Raw genomic sequence first — 20,068 nt, forward strand, 5'->3', positions numbered from 1 at the left:
GTGAAGTCACTATTCTCTGACTGTTACACAATTATGTTGTTGACACATATCATATGTCTCCCTCGGGAACCATACATATTAAGTAAACTGTATTATTTTGCATTCATATATATATATAGTATACAGAATATGTTGTTGTTTTTTCAATTTACTTTAACTGTTTATTCAGTGCATTTAGATTTTGTCATTTGGAATATTTTTTCATGTTTATGTAGGAGGTATATATGCCAATCTATAACTTTTTTAAAGCATTTTGACAATGCCCCCTTACTTTGTACTGTGTTCACTTCATCTCAATGTTCCAAAAACATTATTGGGTAAGCTGGGTACCATGTAGGTTTAAACCACTCACATGTGGGGTGGTATGCTGTCCAAAAAGACTCAAAGCTAATGTTGCTGAAAGTGCAGGGGTCCTTCCTTCACCCCCCAGCACCTACCTGTCTTCACATCCTGAAAGACGGCATCACTCTCGTTTCCACAGGACATGGAGACCACCCTGACAGTGTACATCACTCCTGGCTCCAGTCCTGTCGCTGCCCAGGTAGTGAGCTGAATCTTTTCACTGATGACTATAATAAGGTCCCTCAGCAGCTGCAGCTCAAACTCCTGACCAGCCGAGGAGTCCACAGACCAGCGCACAGAGAAACCAGAGCTTGTGACATTAAGCACTACCAGGTTAATAATGGGAGCAGGGGCTGTGGAGGCAGATTAAGAATAACACTCAGTTCGGGACACCATATAAATCATACTTGGCAACTACATAATCACACTTGCTCTAAAATCAGAAACAGAATTGGGGTGCAATGCAGGTACTGAATGTTAATTTATGACAATCTGAGTCGTCTTTATACATGAATTAGATGACTTCATTTCTTATCCTCCTTCAGGTTTATTTACCCACTAATCCAGACTTCAATGTGGATTGTAAATCTTCCTGGGAAAGCTGAGCAGAAAGCAGGGAATAAACACAAGCATTGCTTCCAATAAACTAAAGCAGTCCCAGTAGGTAAGCCCATATAAAATGTACCAAGGTTAAGTCTTGTACCAGATCACAACTTTGCCCTACACACAAATCACACATTAAATACTTCTACCCTATTGTTTTTGATTTGTAAGGTCGAGAAAGTGGCCTCTGACAACAAATTACATCACGATGGAGTACAGGCTTGTAATTTAGGACTTGAGGGCAGGTGAAAATTTTTATTAGTCTGGTCTCAAAGTGCCACCTCAGAACTGATCAGCGTTACAGTGATATGCCTGATACCGATTCCCCAAAGGAGTCTGAAATGGTACCATCATTTATCGCAACTCAGTCTTACTCACAGCAAGTGGTTCCAGACCCCATTCTGGAAGCCGTGGCAGGAGGTGCCGTGCTGGGGTACTGGACACTGGAATAGTGGACCTGGGGAGGTGCTGGGTTCCAGGGTAGCTCCGTTGACAATGTGTAGGGAGAGACTGTGGAACTGGTATTGTGAGGCATGGTGCCATTTGTATGGCCCACTTGCGTGACGCTCGTAAGAGGTTCCGGGGAGCTCCAAAGACTGCTCTTTGTGTCTATGGGTTTGGCACTGGGTTTTGTGTCTTCAGAAGTGGTAGAAACATTGAGGAGGACATTCTGCACTGTTCTGTCTAGAAGATCTTTTTCTGTGATGAACTGGTGATGTGTCCTTGCAATGGTGGTAGGATTGTCCCAGGCGGTTGTCTTTAGGCTTGCATGTGTTGTTTTGGCTGGCAGGGACAGGGTCAAATTGTCCTGCACATCTGTAAGCCACTGCCATCCTTTGTCAGTTATGGCTGTTGCATCTGTGCTTTCATGGTAATATCTGTCAATCAGGGTACTGTTGTGTGTCAGTGTGTCCTTATGCGAGTCACCAGTTGTACTGTTTGGTGTCCATGGCATCACTGTGCTGTATGTAAGGGGCAGTTGTGTCCCATTGGCAAGAGCCTCTGTATACAAATGACATTATAAACAGAATTGAGTCCATTGGAACAGTAATTTATGGTACAGATTTAAATGGAAGTCTGTATTAATCTCAAACATTCAGTAAGGAGAAATGATGCCGAGCTCTCTGTTACCACAGACAAACCAAAAGAACAATAAGGAATGTATTTAAGACCCAGCTTTACCTATGCAAACTGTCCCTGTTGAGTTGGGACTTGGATCAGTAAATCCTGGACGACATACACAGCTGTAGGAACCATCAGTGTTGAGGCAGAGGGCATCTGTTGAGCAGCTATTGAGTTCTGCATGGGCACATTCATTTGTATCTAGTAAAATACAAGATCATTATTCAGGGTAAACCCAGAACAGTCAAATTTACTTTCCACTTCATGGGTAAAAGTTGGTATGTATGTTTCTGTGATTTACATATAGTACATCTAAAGAGGGGAAAGGTAGGATCTCCTATATTAAGTTTAGGAATTTATGTCGGGTAAAAAATCTAATTCAGCCATAACCTTTTTAACCTTTTGAAGGAGGAGATTAATCAAGGTAACAACTGAAAATTGTGTGTCACAGGACTGCTTTCTACTCTCACTGGAAAACGGTTTGAGGAAGTATATACAATACAACAAAAGTATAAACATTTCAACTGTTCCCATTCACTGGTACCAACAAGCTATTCCTGTTTTTTTGTTAAATAAACAATAGATCTGGTTCTAGATTATTCAATTTTTGGGAAATAATGTAGATGTTCATTTCTAGTAAATTATAGACTTCACATAAAGGGAGAGATTATACATAGATACACAGGTACAGTGGGGGAAAAAAGTATTTGATCCCCTGCTGATTTTGTACATTTGCCCACTGACAAAGAAATGATCAGTCTATAATTTTAATGGTAGGTGTATTTTAACAGTGAGAGACAGAATAACAACAAAAAAATCCAGAAAAATGCATTAAAAAAAAGTTATACGTTGATTTGCATGTTAATGAGTGAAATAAGTATTTGACCCTTTCGACTTAGTACTTGGTGGCAAAACCCTTGCTGGCAATCAAAGAGGTCAGACGTTTCTTGTAGTTGGCCACCAGGTTTGCACACATCTCAGGAGGGATTTTGTCCCACTCCTCTTTGCAGATCCTCTCCAAGTCATTGAGGTTTCGAGGCTGACGTTTGGCAACTCGAACCTTCAGCTCCCTCCACAGATTTTCTATGGGATTAAGGTCTGGAGACTGGCTAGGCCACTCCAGGACCTTAATGTGCTTCTTCTTGAGCCACTCCTTTGTTGCCTTGGCTGTGTGTTTTGGGTCATTGTCATGTTGTCACGACCCATTTTCAATGCCCTGGCTGAGGGAAGGAGGTTCTCACCCAAGATTTGACGGTACATGGCCCTGTCCATCGTCCCTTTGATGCAGTGCAGTTGTCCTGTCCCCTTAGCAGAAAAACACCCCCAAAGCATAATGTTTCCACCTCCATGTTTGACGGTGGGGATGGTGTTCTTGGGGTCATTCCTCCTCCTCCAAACACGGCGAGTTGAGATGATGCCAAAGAGCTTGATTTTGGTCTCATCTGACCACAACACTTTCACCCAGTTCTCCTCTGAATCATTCAGATGTTGGCAAACTTCAGACGGGCCTGTACATGTGCTTTCTTGAGCAGGGGGACCTTGCTGGCGCTGCAGGATTTCAGTCCTTCACGGCGTAGTGTGTTACCAATTGTTTTCTTGGTGACTATGGTCCCAGCTGCCTTGAGATCATTAACAAGATCCTCCCGTGTAGTTCTGGGCTGATTCCTCACCGTTCTCATGATCATTGAGGTGAGATCTTGCATGGAGCCCCAGACCGAGGGGGACTGACAGTTATTTTGTGTATCTTCCATTTGCGAATAATCGCACCAACTGTTGTCACCTTCTCACCAAGCTGCTTGGTGATGGTCTTGTAGCCCATTCCAGTCTTGTGTAGGTCTACAATCTTGTCCCTGACAACCTTGGACAGCTCTTTGGTCTTGGCCATGGTGGAGAGTTTGGAATCTGATTGATTGATTGCTTCTGTGGACAGGTGTCTTTTATACAGGTAACGAGCTGAGATTAGGAGAGTCCCTTTAAGAGAGTGCTCCTAATCTCAGATTGTTACCTGTATAAAAGACACCTGGGAGCCAGAAATCTTGCTGATTGATAGGGGATCAAATACTTATTTCCCTCATTAACATGCAAATCAATGTATAACTTTTTTGAAATGCGTTTTTCTTGATTTTTTTGTTGTTATTCTGTCTCTCACTGTTAAAATACACCTACCATTAAAATTATAGACTGATCATTTCTTTGCTGCGCAGTGTTTTATATGCGTAAGATATTAATTGTGTCACCTGGCTCTAAACACAGTCTCTACGCACAGCAATATCTGAACCACACAGGAGGGACGTTAGAGACAAGCCCACAGCACCAAAGAGCTGAGTGCCTGTTTGGGGGGATTTGTACACTATTGAAAACCAAGGGGAGTGTTGACACTGTAACAGACCCATTATAAACGATGAGCACTGATACATAAACACATCAAGTACAGAGATGACTGGTGGTTCAGGCCTGCTTCATGGAAATATGCAACCTCTACTGGTAACAAAAATAAAGGCAGCAGGTATGAATAAGTAATCTGGTCCATTTTGCTCATCTTGGCTGTTGTCTGAAGGATCAAAGAATCACCACAATGCTGTACTTGATTACTCCCGTGAGCTTGAACCAGTTTTAGTCATTGTCCTTTACCTTGCACTTCTACGTTGGAGACCTCCTCGATTGACCGAAGGATGGGCTGCAGCTCTGTGGTGACTGTGTGTAGCGAGGTGGGCTGGCCCACTCTGAGCAGGAGCTGGGAGGCTGTCTTGAAAGGGCCTGCGTCATATGAGTGAATGTGATACACAGACGTGTCCAGAGACTTCAGCACCCCGGTCACCTGCACAACACAAAACACACACAGTCCCAAATCATCTGAGCTCCACCAACTCTGCGGTTGTGAGATGGAGAGGGCAGCACACTGCTCCTCATATGTGTGAATAACAACCCTACATTTCACTTTCACTGTATAGTCACAGGTGGAAAGATGGACAGAAATATATAAACACATAAAGATTTTCTATAATTATCAGTATTTTTACTTTTACTTATATTTGTTTACAATGAAGATACACATAACAATCCTTCCAGCCTAGACCAATGGTTCTCAACCCTGGTCCTGGGGACCCAATGTCCTGCTAGTTTTTGATCTATCAATTCGTTAATTGAACCAATAATTGGCCTAATCAGAGCTTATAAAGAATTTTAAACCATTAGAGATGTCAGGTTGAATATAAAAGTATATTAGGTATCCAAATTCTCTACCATTTAGTAATTTAAATGTTTACAGTCAAGGGCAGTAATGTACAATGCACTAGTTAGAGCTCATCTGGATACTGTGTGCAGTTCTGGGCTCCACACTTCAAGAAAGATATCGCTGCTCTAGAGGCAGTTCAGAGGAGAGCAACCAGACTTGGTCTGAAGGGAATGTCCTACTGAGGGACTGAGGAACTGAACCTCTTCACCCTGGAACAGAGGAGACTAGGTGGGGACTTGATTCAAGTCTTCAACATCATGAAAGTCATCGACCACAACAAACCAGAGGAGCTTTTCCAGATCAGCAGGGACACACGCACCCGGGGACACAAATGGAAAATGGGCTTCAAGGCATTCAAAATGGAAAACAGGAGTTGTCACAATCTGGAACAAACTCCCCAGCCATGTGGTTGAAGCCGACAATTTGGGAACATTTAAAAATGATCCTTGGATCACTTAGTTATTAATGGACACTAAACGAGCACAATGGGTCGAATGGCCTCCTCTCCTTTGTAAACTTTCTATTGTTCATATGTTCTTATAAAGCAAATTATTAATTAACTTAAGGTTTCAGTTAATTAATTGAGGGTGCAGCTGGATCAAAAACAGCAGGACACTGGGTGCCGAGAATCAGGATTGGACCATTGACCTAGACCCACCTGGGCTATTTGGAATAAACAGTGTTTTTTATTGTGTTCTGACCTCACTTAGAGATAGTGATAAAAAGACACCAAAGAAACAAAGTAGTAAAGATTAGTGTAGCTGCTACCTTACAATAACAAAGAGTGCAGCAGCTAACATACTTACCATAGAGTATATCAGCCTTGTGTGGTTCAGAAGTCCTTTCTCCAGAGCATGAAGTTGCTGATAATCTGTTTTAACTGTGATTGTCACATTGAAACTCCAGCCTCTTTCTCCAGCTAAAACATAGAACTCTTTTGTTATTTTTGTGGGCTGTGATGTCACTTTAAATACAAACAACAATTTGAATGCTTTTATAGTTCTTATAGTACTAAGATGTTTAATTTATGTTCAAATCTATCAAACCCAAATATGAAAATACTGAATATTAGCTACAGCAACATCCCATCTGTTTTCAGTTAGATTGTGTCTAATGTACAGTATAGATATTCATGACACTGTTCTGGAATTCTTGTACGATTATGACAAGTAATCTATTTACAGAATTACATAGATTAAAAATGTTATTTTATAAAAATAAAAATAAATCAATTGATTAATTGATAACACAATAATGCTTAATCATCATGTTGTAACACAATGGGTACCAATTCTTAATGGATTAATGTATGAATCCCACAGGAATAACATATGAATGCCTCATGCACTTCCACTGAATTCTGATGGGTAAAAGTTTTGATTTAATCCAGCCTATAGTCTGAAACACTAACCTGGACCCTAGCTTTATTATTAATGTGATTAACAGCAAAACTCAGATGACGTGCATAAGGTATTCATGTGTTATTCCTGTAGTGTTCATGCATCAATACATTAAGAATTGTTGCCAATTACTATAAAGTATGACCCATCATGTAAAATATTTTAGTGACTACATGCCCCACCACCCCCTCACCTGTACTGTGTGGGGTTATACAGTAGGAGCCTCCACCCACCCTGCAGCACTTTTCCCAGCCTGGACAGTCCATGTCCCACTCACACCGTGAACTTGACATTGCTGTCCCATTTTCAGGGCAGGAACCAGGCTTGGAGGTGAACTCCATACTTCTGTTTAGAGCTACAAGGGTTTAAGAAAAGGGTTTGTAAAACATCAACATCAAACATTAACTGCTGCCATATAGACACCCGAGAAAATTCACCTCATTTGTTCTTTTGCATTGCAGTTTCCTTTTGTAACCTTAATTTTTTTTCTGGATTCCAGGACTGTGTTGCATTATTCAAGAGTGCCACCTTGAGTCTGTCTTTATACTACAAGTACAGAGTTACAGCTATGGTTGCTTACGTAAAGCGCAATAGCTGCCAACTTGCTCGTATCCCTCACAGCAGCTGGTTGAGTCTTTCGTGACCTTGACATGCATAGTTCGGTACGCTGTCTTGTACACTGTCCTCTGACAAGTCTTCCAGGGAAGCCAGCCTCCACATGACACCCTCTCAGTGTAGGAGGCTTTGTAAGCCACCACATTGCTGGTGGTCTGGGTCACTTTTTGGGTGCATAAGTGGTAGCCTGATAAAGACAGATCATATCCTAAAACAAGAGGAAGAAAATGGTTGAAAAGTCATTCCAGATTGCATTGATACATCACCAGCTGTGTCAGCCAGGACTGTCTTTTGCAAGGTGTACAACATGCATACAAATATATATATATATATATATATATATATATATATATATATATAAGTAATATACTTCCTTGAATGTATATATGCCACAAAGGACATCTGATTATTCTAAAAATGAGTCTAATGAGTCAGTATAATTAAGCTAAAATAAGGATGAATATAATATTACTCCAGTACACTACATATAAAACGCAACCTCTTTTATAAATATATTTTTTTAATCAAATAATGGCAATTAATAAATCAGTTAAGTTTATACAATTCTCTTGCTATCAACATTATTTTACATGCAGAAAGCCAGGCAGCATGGCAAAATGTCAAATGCAATCCCCTATGTTGTCTGCAGACTTGCCTACCGTCAAATAAGGTGTTGTGTCCCAGAGTGTCTGCAAGGAAAAGGAAGATTATCCAGAAAGATGGTACCCTGGTCATTGCGATATATCAACGGACTCTAAACGGACAGTATAACCCACTGGTTGTATTTCCGTCAGATGAAGACTATTTGTTTTTTTGTTCAGTCGTTGTCTTGTTCTAGGTTCACCCACCTATAGCTCTTTCCCTCTTGGATTCCCCCGGGTCATCCTCCCTTGTATTCACAGAATATTCTGTTGATCTCAGACACACCTGTGGGGCTCACCAGGTACACCAACTAGTTCTGAGCCATCTGTTATAGCAAGTCACTTCTAATTATCTGTGTGTGCAGTAAGAATGATCGATTTTTAGGTGTCATCTGTTAATTTTGTGAAATATTACATTTTCCTAGCAGATTTATGAGAATATTTTCCAGATGACAACAAACAATCAAGTAAAGCAGGTTGTTGCATTTATACTATACTATGTACTTTCCCTTTAGGACTTTGGCATTATTTATGTTATGCTGACCTTTGTGACTTTATCTTCAAAAAGTGCGTGTCACCTAAAGTCCATAGAATAAGCTCTAATTGGGCAGTGAATTAAATATTGTAAAATCATTGCTCTTGGAACACATAAACAACCTAAGACAGTACAGGGCTTTGCTATAGCAACACTCAACTCCTAGACAGCATGAGTTATCATGGGAGCAGTCCTCTGAGCTGTGACATCCCTGGAGTACAGCTGTATACGTTCAGCTGTTTGCAAATGATTGTTATCGTTACAGAAGATTTCAGATTTATGTTACAAACAGTCTGAAAGGATTGTATTGTTAGTATTCAAATATGTATCATTAATCATTATGGTGAAATAAATGCCTTTATACTCATTCTCCTTGGAATGGATTTAAAAAAAAAATGTTTTTGATGTTTTACGATGAAATGAACATGGAAAACAGGACAGACAAAATCTTGTGCTGCAAGGGATGTGATTTTCCCAGATGCATTACCTTGACCATTTTTTTCACGGTAACCATGGGAGTGTTGGTTCTGTGCTTTTCTCTTAAAGCCTCCAGCAGTTACTATAATGTTGTCGAGGCATTTTTTCTGCTGGGCACAAATACCACAAATACCCCAGTAATGCCTCATCATGACCTGGACAGACTGAAATGCCCCGTCACCTATAACCTTGCTGACAAAAAGCACATTCTCGCAAACGCTGGTGGACAAATCAAACAGTCTTTTCATTTGATAAGCAATGCTTTGCTAAATTTGGAATAATTGCTCTTGGAAAGACTTCAAAAAATCGCAAGAGTGTATTTACTAATTTTTTCATGGGTCTTTTTATCTAGTTTTGTTTACGTCTCATAAAACAGTTGAAGTAGTATTAGAGAAATAAATTAATAAAAAACTCAAGGGATTTAATTTAGTATGCTGCATTATTCTGGCATGATAGACTTTTGTATAAAGAAAGACAATGTTTTGTATGCTAAAGTGTTAGGCAGTCTGGCGATAATTTGGCAGAAACAGGATGATGAAAAACAATACAGGGGGGAAGATGAGGAACCATGGCTGACACTTTAAATTACATATAATATTTCCTTATACAATCAAAACACACCCTTTAGGAATTATAATGTATCTCTAGTAGTCAGTTGAGTCTTTCTTGTTATTGTCTAATGGCAAACCACAGGTGTATCTGGTCCATCAGCATACTTCAGAAGCCCTCCTTGAGCAATTGCCAATTGAGATGTTTAATGTTTAATATTGTCATTGCAACACTATACACTACCAGATCACCATATTATGCTTGGCAATTACCTTCATTTCTTAAACATCAAATCTCAGCCAGCGTGGCGTGAAGATAAGCCCTTACAATTACCCAATTAAGGTAATCACCATCAAGCTGACAAAAGATATAGCGTAACAAAAAGCTGTGTGTCAGCTGAGATACATGGGCACATTATTGCGCACCGGGCGCGTTCACTGCGGGCGGCGCGGGAGTGCGCTGGCGGGGCCTGGCGGGCGGCGCGCACACGGCGGCGCGCTCTGTACACAGGGCCTACTGCGGCTGCGCGGCCGTGGTGATGGCAGTCAGTCTCCACAGGGCTCAACCGACACCGTGTTTAATTATATGGTTTAATTAATTTCACGGGGACCTTTAAGACAAGACTGCTGGAGAAAAAGGAACCAACACAGAAAGGCTGTGTGGAAGAGATACCGTGTTGAATCCTTTCCCCAAGGCAGATCAACACTAGAGCTGAGGCATCTTGAAAACTGGGTGCATTATTGTCTTTAAATCAAGCAAACCATACATACATACCGCGTAATGGTGTTTGTTTGTACGTATAAACAGTGTGCGTTTCTCACATAAAGCAGTTGGTTTGAAATGGTCAGATGAAATGTAGTAACGCTAACCAATTTGAAAAGTTAAAGAGGACGTAACATAATACCGCCATCATGAATGCCATGTGTGTACGAGACCAAGACTACGTTTCCCACTAGGATAAGTGAGAGAAAATCTCCTGCGTTAAAATGCACACTCCTTTCTATAAAGTGAAGTTTATTACTAAAGAGATATGTGAGCGTAAGTAAATCAGTGCTAATATGTTGTATCTTTAACCATAATAACGTTCTGGTTTCTTTGTCCTCGGTGTTATTCTCCACATGATGAATGATTTGTTTACATCGCCCAGCCAGAAGCAGCGCACTGTCCCTTTAAGCGCAGGCGGACCGGATGGGTGAGCGCTGCGGGTAACAACCCTGTCAATCACCGCGCTGGAGGCCCGCCCACTACCGCCAGCAGCCAATCGCAGCGCGGCGCACGTGACGAGCGTTCTTTACGATGACCTCATCCCTAGTGTGGGATGACGTCAAATTCAAGATGGATGGAATCACGACAGCCACACGCTCAACGGAATTCTGAAATAAAGTGGTGTTTGTGGGCGACGCCGAAAGTTGAATACTTAGAAAAGGTGAGTTAAAGTTGGAAATAACTCGGGATCTGAACCGCTGACGCCGTTATCCTATCAGTTTCGGTTTGAGAAAAGCGTCCTTTCCTGACGTAACTCTGAGGTGATTTCTTTCTCTTTCTCCCTCTCTGTAGCGACTCTGCAGTGTCTCTGCTGCAAGTGCGCCTGCGCGTAGTCCGGCTGTCTGTTGCGCGCATGCGGTTTGCCCATTCTCTGCTTCAGATGTCATGTCAGGCTCCAGAATACACGAAGGCGCATGTGTAGTGCCCGAAAGAGCCCAGTGATTGCATTGCTATTTTGTTGGGTTGTTTGTTTCAGGGTTTTTGTACATGTATAGCTTCAACTCGTTTAAGTTACGTGCCACTTGCAGATATAATTACCAAGAATATAGAGGCACGGTTAATGTTTATATTGCATGTAATTTTATTTGAAATGTTGTCCGTCCAGCTTTTTAAATCAGAAGTAGTTGGGCTGCTTGCAAGTGAATAACAACAGACTTCCTAGTTAAACTCGTGCATCTCCCTCTCGATGCGGCCGATATGTTGGTTGAAGGTTATAATGAGAATAAAGACAGTTTGAAGTGCTATTTGTTTCTCGTAGTGTACATAATGTTAATCATCAAATGACCGTTTGTTTGTTTGGCACTGTCTCGGAAATGTACTATGCAGACTGGTTAAACCTGCACCGTCTTTCCTGCCAGAATGTAATTTAAATGTACACATCGAAAATATACACGCGTATGTTTGTATATGTTATGGATGTGTGCATTTAAGGTTACAAGTCTAAAAAGAAATTACACTCAAACAGAAGGCGTGTTTTCTATATCTCATCTTTGTTATTCAATTGTAGTTTAAATATTCGGCCTTATGTTAAAACGCTGACTAGGAATCCTGATTTCTCCAAACTGGTTTCATACAGAATTATGCTTAATAATCAGGATGTGTGTTTTTTAATTTAATGTGGTGTTTTCAGTGAGTATACCCATCAAGCGTATATATATACACACACACACACAATAAAATGTTCTAATGTTGACATTAATTAGTAATGTATTGTTTTTTACATTATAATTCAGATGCTATACATATGACACATAAGTAGTACAAGTATAAGGAGTTAATACAAATATTTTACTATTATTAATAATACATTTGACTTACATCTTCCAAGTTCATGTGAATGGGTTAAAATTAAGCTTTAATAAGTTATGAAGTTAAGTATTTTACAAAATGTGATAGGAATACATATATATACTGTAAAATGTAATCCAGAAACAGAACAGATTGTGCAATATACAACAAAGTGAAATAAGACAGCAATGCAGAACAACAACAGAAATACTGAAAAGTTGCATTATGCTGAGGTTTGAGATTAAATTAGACTAGTCTTATTTTAAGTATTTTTTCTACTAATATAAAATATAGTTGATTATGATTGCTATTTAATCAGATTTATCATTTGAAAAAAATTTAGTAGGAGGAGAATGACTGTATGCTTACACATCTGAAATGTATAGACCCTTATTCTGTTTATTTCTTTTCCTAACCAGACAGGATGGAGGGTCTGCTGCATTACATTAACCCTGCACATGCCATCTCCCTGCTCAGCGCCCTCAACGAGCAGCGCTTGAAAGGGCACCTCTGTGATGTCATCTTGATCGTGGGGGACCAGAAGTTCCGCGCTCACAAGTGTGTCTTGGCTGCAAGCAGCGAGTATTTCCAGTCTCTCTTTAGCAGAAAAGATGGTGTGGGCCAGGGAGCTGTGCAGCTGGATTTCTGTGAGCCTGATGCATTTGAGAACGTACTGAATTATATTTACTCCTCTTCTCTCTTTGTGGAGAAAGAAGGCCTGGCTGCAGTGCAGGAGCTGGGGTACAGTTTAGGAATCCCATACCTCACCAACATTCTGTCAAAAAAGCCACACGTTTCCTACACGGGCTCCAGAAAGAGGACATCCTTTTCAGAGGATGACGACAATGGCTGTCAGCAAAGGAGTGTCATTGTGTGCCAGAGTCGCAGTGACAAACCTGGTACCAGTGCTGTCCCAAGCAAAGGGCCCAATCCGGCATCACTAGCGGCTTCAAAGCAGTTTTCTAAAGAGGTTTTGTCGGCTCAATCTTCTAGAGAATCCAGTCAGAGCTGGGCAAAAGACAGCAGCAGTTCACTAGTGTATGGCTTGTCAAACGAGGCCCAGAGAAACGCACCCTCCACCCTGAGGAAGTCCACTGAAACGCCTGTAAATCTTGAGAGCAAATCTAGTCCAGCAAGCGCCCTCTTGAAGGGAAAGACATTACAGACATCGCCTACGAGACCACAATTGACGACCTCGGTTTCGTTTAATGATTCTTGCATACAGAAAAGAGAGCTGCCAAACAGCGCTGCTCAGAGTGAAGGTCAGAGCCCTCTATATAATTCCAAGCAGGGACTCCACACATTTCAAGCCAGGGCAGGAGAAGAGAGGCAGACCATCGATAGGAGTGGCCCGCTGATTAAAAGTCTCCTGCGTAGATCTTTGTCCATGGACAGTCCTGTCCCTGTGTGTTCCCCTGCATTTGAACTAAAATCTGTGCAAAGCCGGGAAGAATCAGTTGTAAAACCAGGGTCTGAAAAATGCACTGACGCAGAGCCTGTTGAACACAAGCATTTTAAAGACAAATCAAAAGGCATCCAGCCTCTGAGCCTCCGTCCTGAAATCTTCAACAGGTACAGTGAAGTAGAGAGTCGCAAACCAGAGGTCCATGTGAAAACTGAACCTAGTAGCCCCCTTGCTGATCCTTCAGAGATAATCCGGGTTACGGTCGGAGATAACCTTCCAGTAAACTTCAGAGACTTCCATCTCAGCATTGACGAAGCACCCAGAGCAAGTTATAAGCATTCTTTTAAAAGGAAGTCCAGGTTAGACCACAGAAGAACTCCTATTAAAAAGTCCAGGTATATAGAAGAGCGTGATTTTGAAACTGAAGACAATAGGCGAAGCGTAACGCCCCACAATTCTGACTCGGACGACGATATAGATACAGCTGAATTGAGACAGAACAGGATGTTTAAATGCTGGAGCTGTTTAAAGATATTCCGATCGAACACTGGCCTGTACCGGCATGTGAACATGTATCACAACCCAGAAAAACCCTACTCCTGTGACATTTGTCACAAGCGTTTCCACACCAACTTTAAAGTCTGGACACATTGTCAAACGCAACATGGAGTGGTCAAAAACCCGGCTCCTGCCTCTAGCTCGTACTCAGTGCTGGATGAAAAGTTTCAGAGGAAGCTGATAGACATTGTGCGAGAGAGAGAAATAAAGAAAGCCTTGATGGTGAAGCTGAGACGAAATAAACAAGGACTTGGAGGTTTGCAATCGCAGCAGTTTGGCAAGAGGAGCTTAAGAACGAGATCTAAGACGTACACTTGTGCTTACTGTGGGAAAGTCTTCTGGTTCCAGTCACAGTACAGACAGCATCTGAAGATGCACCCGGGGGAGAAAGCCAGCGCTGTGGCCGAAGGAGAAGGTCGATTTTCAAAAAAGCAGGACCAGCCCGCTAGCCTGAAAGAAAACAAAAGCAAAGAGGCGTACCCTTGCCGCCTCTGCAATGAGAAGCTTCCGTCGCTGTTGGAGCAGGGTGAGCATGAGAGGGAGTGCCGGCACGCCACTGTGTGCCCCTACTGCAACCTGAGGTTCACGACTCCCTCGCTCAAGAAGGAGCACGAAATTCAGTGCGAGTACAAGAAGCTGACCTGCCTGGAGTGCATGCGTACCTTCAAGTCCTCTTTCAGTATATGGCGCCATCAGGTGGAGGTGCACAACCAGAATACAATGACCACGAAGGAGCAGCTGTCGCTCTCTCTGCAGGAGCACAATGGCGAGGTGCCAGACCTCTCAGATCCCCTGCCACTGGGGTCTGAGCCCAAGGGCCCTGGCAGCTCTAAAGAAGAGCTGGTTTTCAGCGATTCCTCTGAGCAAATGCAGTTCGATTCAGAAGACTCCTCCTACATGCCGGAGGACCTGAGCGTGCCCCAGCCCCTGGATGAGGTGAAGGTGAAAGAGGAGCCGCCGGAGGAAACCGCTGTGGACAACGTGTCGGAGCCCCCAGCGGAGGCGAGCCCTGAGGAACCCAGCGTGTGGTCGTGCGAGAAGTGTGGCAAACTCTTCACCGTGCACAAGCAGCTGGAGCGCCACCAGGAGCTGCTGTGCCACATCAAGCCCTTTATCTGCCACATCTGCAACAAAGCCTTCCGCACCAATTTCCGCCTCTGGAGCCACTTCCAGTCCCACATGGCCACCGCAGAGGAGCCCGGAGCCAAGGACGGTGACCTGCGTCCCTCTTCGGCCTCTCCTTCACCGCCTCCAGCCATCGCTGCTGCCAGGCCACCACCTCCGCCTCCACGGGCAGCCTCGCCAGTACAGCCTCCGCCACCAGCAGCAGCAGCAGCAGCAGCAGCAGCAGCAGCAGCAGCAACAACTATCGCAGCTGCATCAGCTCTCACCCAGCTGAAGAAACCAGAGCAGGAGAAATCTCCCAGCCCTCTCCTTCCCAAGACAGAACCTGCCGAAGCACCTCTCACTCCTCAGGAATCGGACACACTCTTCTACCATGCTCCCACACTCTCTGCCCTCACTTTCAAAAGGCAGTACATGTGCAAACTCTGCCACCGTACCTTCAAGACCGCCTTCAGCTTGTGGAGCCACGAGCAGAGCCACACAAACGCATAGCCAGGGGGAAAGTGACCACCTCACATCTTGGCTGATTTGAAAGTTGATGTGTCCTGGTGTGCTTTGCTGCCCGATACGGCATACAGTTTTTAAAAGCGGAAGAGGATCAGTTGTAATTGTTTTTCTAAATCAAAGTAAAGTCATAATTTATTAATGGCAATGGTTTTGCAAGAATTGTTCCAAAACGCTTCAAATTGTCAGCTGCCTAGCAAAAATAGGATTAATAAGTGCATAACAAAATGTAACTTTGTAGTCAAGATCAGAGTTAAGATTTTCATGTATAGCAATAAGAATAGAGCCAATTTAAAACCTCATCTTGGAAACGTTTACAGTAAGTTTTGCACCTGGTGCCACGTAGTCTTTATCAATTTTGCAATCACACAATATGATCTAGCAACACTTTCTCATCTTCTCCACAATTATATTCTAGTCTGTCGGGATAAAGGAAACATAATCTTGTAGGTGAGTTATTTGTATTGACAGCAAATCTACCAAGTATGTAAGAAACCTAGAACAGGATTTAAGAAACAGACAACCCCCCCCCCCACACACACACACACACACACAGACAGGTTTCAGGGAAGGAGGTGATGCTGACCTTTTGTAATCATGTTTTGCTGGTAATCAAATTACACTAAAGTCAAAGCCAAAGGGGATTATTTTAAGGAAACTAGTATTTTCCCAGGTATAATCTATAAACGACATTTTCATATGTGGAGAAAGATTATCTACATTCTTGTGCACTTTCAGCTGAATGATTTTCTTTGCTGGTTTTCTTTGCAAAGTATATTTAAATCAGCAGATAATTGACACACATGTTTAGAGTAACCCTTTTCATTGTTGTTTCTTTTATATTATCCCTGTTTTGCTGAAAAGGCAGGATTGTTGGCATGATTTAATTATTTTGATACAGGTGTGTACAAATTTGTATTAGAAAAAGCAAATGAATGTATCTCAAAAGTTGTTGCTTTTCTCCCCCTATTTACAAGCTCCTTAGTGTTTTGCTTTGCCTGGTGATCTTGGAATTTAAGCGCCTGATTTTTCACTTTTTTTCCCCTTATTCTTTTGTTTACACTCTTTAAATATATTTAACACTTTCTTTTGAATTAATAGCATTTTGTTAGAAAAAAGTGCATACATATTTCAACTATAATATATACATTAAGTGCTCTTGTAAAACACAAGAAAGTGACTTGTGTAAGAAAGTGACTCTTAGTTCTTTGATGAAAAGGAGCACAGTCTTAAAGTTCTATGCATTGATTCATAATTTTCTGACATAGGCTTAAAGGCAGGCTCTTCTAGTGGCACAACTGCACCATTACGATCCACAACAGTAAGTCAATTTATTAGCCTGTGTTAGGTTATTGATGTCTTCCCTAAAGAAACCAAGCGTTTTAGAAACCAAAAAGCAGATCTACTACTGTCTGTTGCAGGAGACCAACTTTATGGCTTCAAAGGATTTGGTTTGCAAATGTTCGAGACGATGCAGCTTTTCTTGTGCAGCTCTTGACCTAAACAAAATTACGCCATCAACTATAGACCATTTTTAAATTGTAACATTCTATGAAAAGAAAAAAAACAATCCCCAAATCTAATCTTTGCTGATCAATTAGTGGTGTAGTTAAAGCTAGTTAATATAAACATTGGCAGAAGATTAAAGTAATATATATATATTGTGGATTGGAAAACTGTTTCTTGAGCAAATATCAGGGTTCTTTAGCATTATACTGTCATAAAGCGGTGATTTTTCCTCTCCATTTTCAACATTCTTATGCCTTTTGCTTTTTTTTGGGGGGGGGGGTTATTAACTTGGTATGGGAGGTGTTGCATACTTTTCTGGTAAACTCCTTAACCCCTTCCACAATGATAAAAATAACCCAGTGGACATCAGTGTCATCACCAGCCTATTCTGATCCACTGCTGGATGAAGGTCTGCCTAAGGTGTTTCCAGTTGCTTGAATCTAGATGTAATAATAATTTGGTTGTTCTATATTGGTGGATTTGTGTATATATAAATTATAATTTGGTTTATTATTATTGCCATTATCCTTGCAGTAATGACCCATGATGTTCCAGGGAACCGAAAATTCAAATGGGCCATATTTTCCTTTCAGTTTTGATCTTTATCTTGTGGGGGGTCAAAGTCTCCCCAGAGGGGGGATGCCACAGCACCACAAACTGAAAAAACACAATGTCTGACCACAGGCATCTTGAAAGCAATCAAACTAATGTTTAATTTAGTACTGCATATATGATAAAGGCAGATGGCAGATAAGATACTTAAACATCTAGGTAAGGAAAATACTTTTTCAGATTGTAGAAGATAGTATGAGGAAAAGTGTGTGCAACACGGAGTTGGGGGTGGGATTTCTTTGTACTATTTGAGATGTTTGAATATTTAATCTGAGTTCTTCAGCCTTGTTACAGCCTTCCTAATGTGTAAGGTAACATTTTGCTTTCCTTTATCTGAATTTATACTTAAATATTGCACAAAGGAGACTTGTTTTTGTCTCCCACAGTTGTATAATAGTAGTCGGCGTATTGTGTTTAAATTTAAGCCTTAGAAAAGGGGTACTGTATCAGTACTCTTTAAGCCTGTCAAGACCCTCGCAAGCAATTGAATGAGTCTTACCATAGCTGGAAGAGTACATGGGATCTTCATTAGGCTTGAGTCCTGAATATTGGCAAGTGATATGCATGTCATATTTTCCTTCTTTCGTTGATTTATTTCAGAGCTTTGACAAAATGACAGGCTTTATTATACCAATACAGATTTTTAGTTTTCTCCTTTTTGGGAAAAAATAAATCCCAACTCTCTGGGTGGCAGGGATCTTGCATTCTTGTTTTATCTATCCATCTCATTTAAAGGTCAGCATCCCGGGAGCAACCTGGAATATTTTTTTCTTTGCTAGGGTTGCTTGCTTTGGAATACACAGTTGATGAAAGAAGGAAAGTACTTTTATAATTTAAACTTTATTTTTTTGTTTGCTGAAACAGTATATTGCCTGTGCAAGTCAAATTGTACATTTTGCAGGGACCACAATATTGAAAATAATTTTGGAGAGAAAAAAAGATTTAAGAGTTTAACCTTCTATATGTTTAATTTAATAAAACAATACTAAGGACTTAACATTTTTATAAAGGATTTCTTCGGTTATATTCTCAGTCAAACATGAATATTTTGAAAGATTGTAAGACACAGAATGCGTTCCATAGATAAATGTACAACAAATGTGTTAGCATTTTGAAGACCTTTGTTGCATTTTGTAATGTTTTTCCTGTTTCTCTAAAAAACATAAAATGCTATTTGGTATTTTCTGTGGTATCACTGCAATAACTCTGTTGATCCTTGTAACAATATGGATTGCGGTAATGTGGCTTCAGAAACTGCATTCTTGTGTTAGTGCTTTTTCTACTGTTCGTTTCCCTGGTTTCTTAGCTACTGAAAAAATAAAATAAACATTTAATTCTGAAGCTCTGTTTTGACATACTTGGCTGCACTGAACTTTGCATTCATGGGAGTGAAATCAATAGAATAATTAATTTGAAAAAACAAACACCATGAACTGTGATATGCAATGAAACATCAACTCCGTACCATATTAGTCTGAAGCTGTAGGTCAATATTTATACTTTTGGGAAACAAACTTATTAATGCAACCGTTTCATGTTTGGAACTAGAACAGCACATTTAAATCCTGGTTTCCTTTTAGAATTTGATTTCCAAATAATATAATTTGAACTTTAAAAGGCAAAATAAAATGATGCATAACAATAATGTATTTATTATGACCTATCTACAATATATATCTTTAACATAGGCTAACCCAATTTACTCAATCTTAAAAATTAAGTTCAAGAAAAAACAAGGAAATAAAATCAGCTCGAGCTTTATGAATGGGAATAAATTAAGCAACATGTTCTGATTCTAAAGTTATGCTGATCTGTAACTAAGGGCATAATGTGTACCGTCCAGAGCAGTATTTCAAAATACAGGAAAATGTAGAATATTGCATATACAGCAATTCCCTTAGCTTTTAGCTCACTGATGTTCTACTTCTAATGTTATTTCCAAAGTGGAATACAAACCAGCAATAATGAATAAAGTCAAGATTTTGTATATGACTGCACATGGATAAATCATTTTATTTGCCTGAGAAATGTTGATATATCTGTTCCAATATTGCCTAACATATTATGGGGTTTTCTTTTACTTAAAAAAAAAAATAGCATTCATTATCTGTAACTTACCACTTGAAATACATTAATGACAAATTATTTTTTTACTTGCACTTTAGTGTTTACCTGCTTGGACAGGTTATAAAACTTGCTTGAATTGCCAACCTCTGTCTAAACATGGTGAAATGTTAAAGTAAAATGTTGTCAAGATCCTTAGATATCAGAAAATACTCTAGT

General features: G+C 40.7%; 2 protein-coding genes across 2 annotated transcripts in view; one reads left to right on the plus strand and one right to left on the minus strand.

Annotated features, from left to right (window-relative positions):
- Positions 1 to 11,152, minus strand: part of umodl1 (uromodulin-like 1) — a 24,698-nt gene extending 13,546 nt beyond the window's left edge. The window contains exons 1-8 of the mRNA XM_066700091.1: positions 11,035 to 11,152; positions 7,977 to 8,006; positions 7,283 to 7,525; positions 6,902 to 7,057; positions 6,109 to 6,221; positions 4,699 to 4,885; positions 2,128 to 2,268; positions 438 to 695 (exon numbers count right to left, since the gene is read on the minus strand). Coding sequence (XP_066556188.1) covers positions 438 to 695; positions 2,128 to 2,268; positions 4,699 to 4,885; positions 6,109 to 6,221; positions 6,902 to 7,057; positions 7,283 to 7,525; positions 7,977 to 8,006; positions 11,035 to 11,152 — 1,246 coding nt within the window. The remainder of the gene's footprint in view (positions 1 to 437; positions 696 to 2,127; positions 2,269 to 4,698; positions 4,886 to 6,108; positions 6,222 to 6,901; positions 7,058 to 7,282; positions 7,526 to 7,976; positions 8,007 to 11,034) is intronic.
- Positions 10,829 to 19,126, plus strand: zbtb21 (zinc finger and BTB domain containing 21). Its single transcript, XM_066699539.1, has 2 exons — positions 10,829 to 10,945; positions 12,492 to 19,126. The coding sequence occupies exon 2, from the start codon at positions 12,497 to 12,499 to the stop codon at positions 15,650 to 15,652; it is 3,156 nt and encodes a 1,051-aa protein (XP_066555636.1). The 5' UTR covers positions 10,829 to 10,945; positions 12,492 to 12,496; the 3' UTR covers positions 15,653 to 19,126.
- Positions 19,127 to 20,068: the final 942 nt, after the last annotated feature.

This window comes from Amia ocellicauda, chromosome 3 (genome assembly GCF_036373705.1).
Source record: "Amia ocellicauda isolate fAmiCal2 chromosome 3, fAmiCal2.hap1, whole genome shotgun sequence".
Classification (NCBI taxonomy): Eukaryota; Metazoa; Chordata; class Actinopteri; order Amiiformes; family Amiidae; genus Amia; species Amia ocellicauda.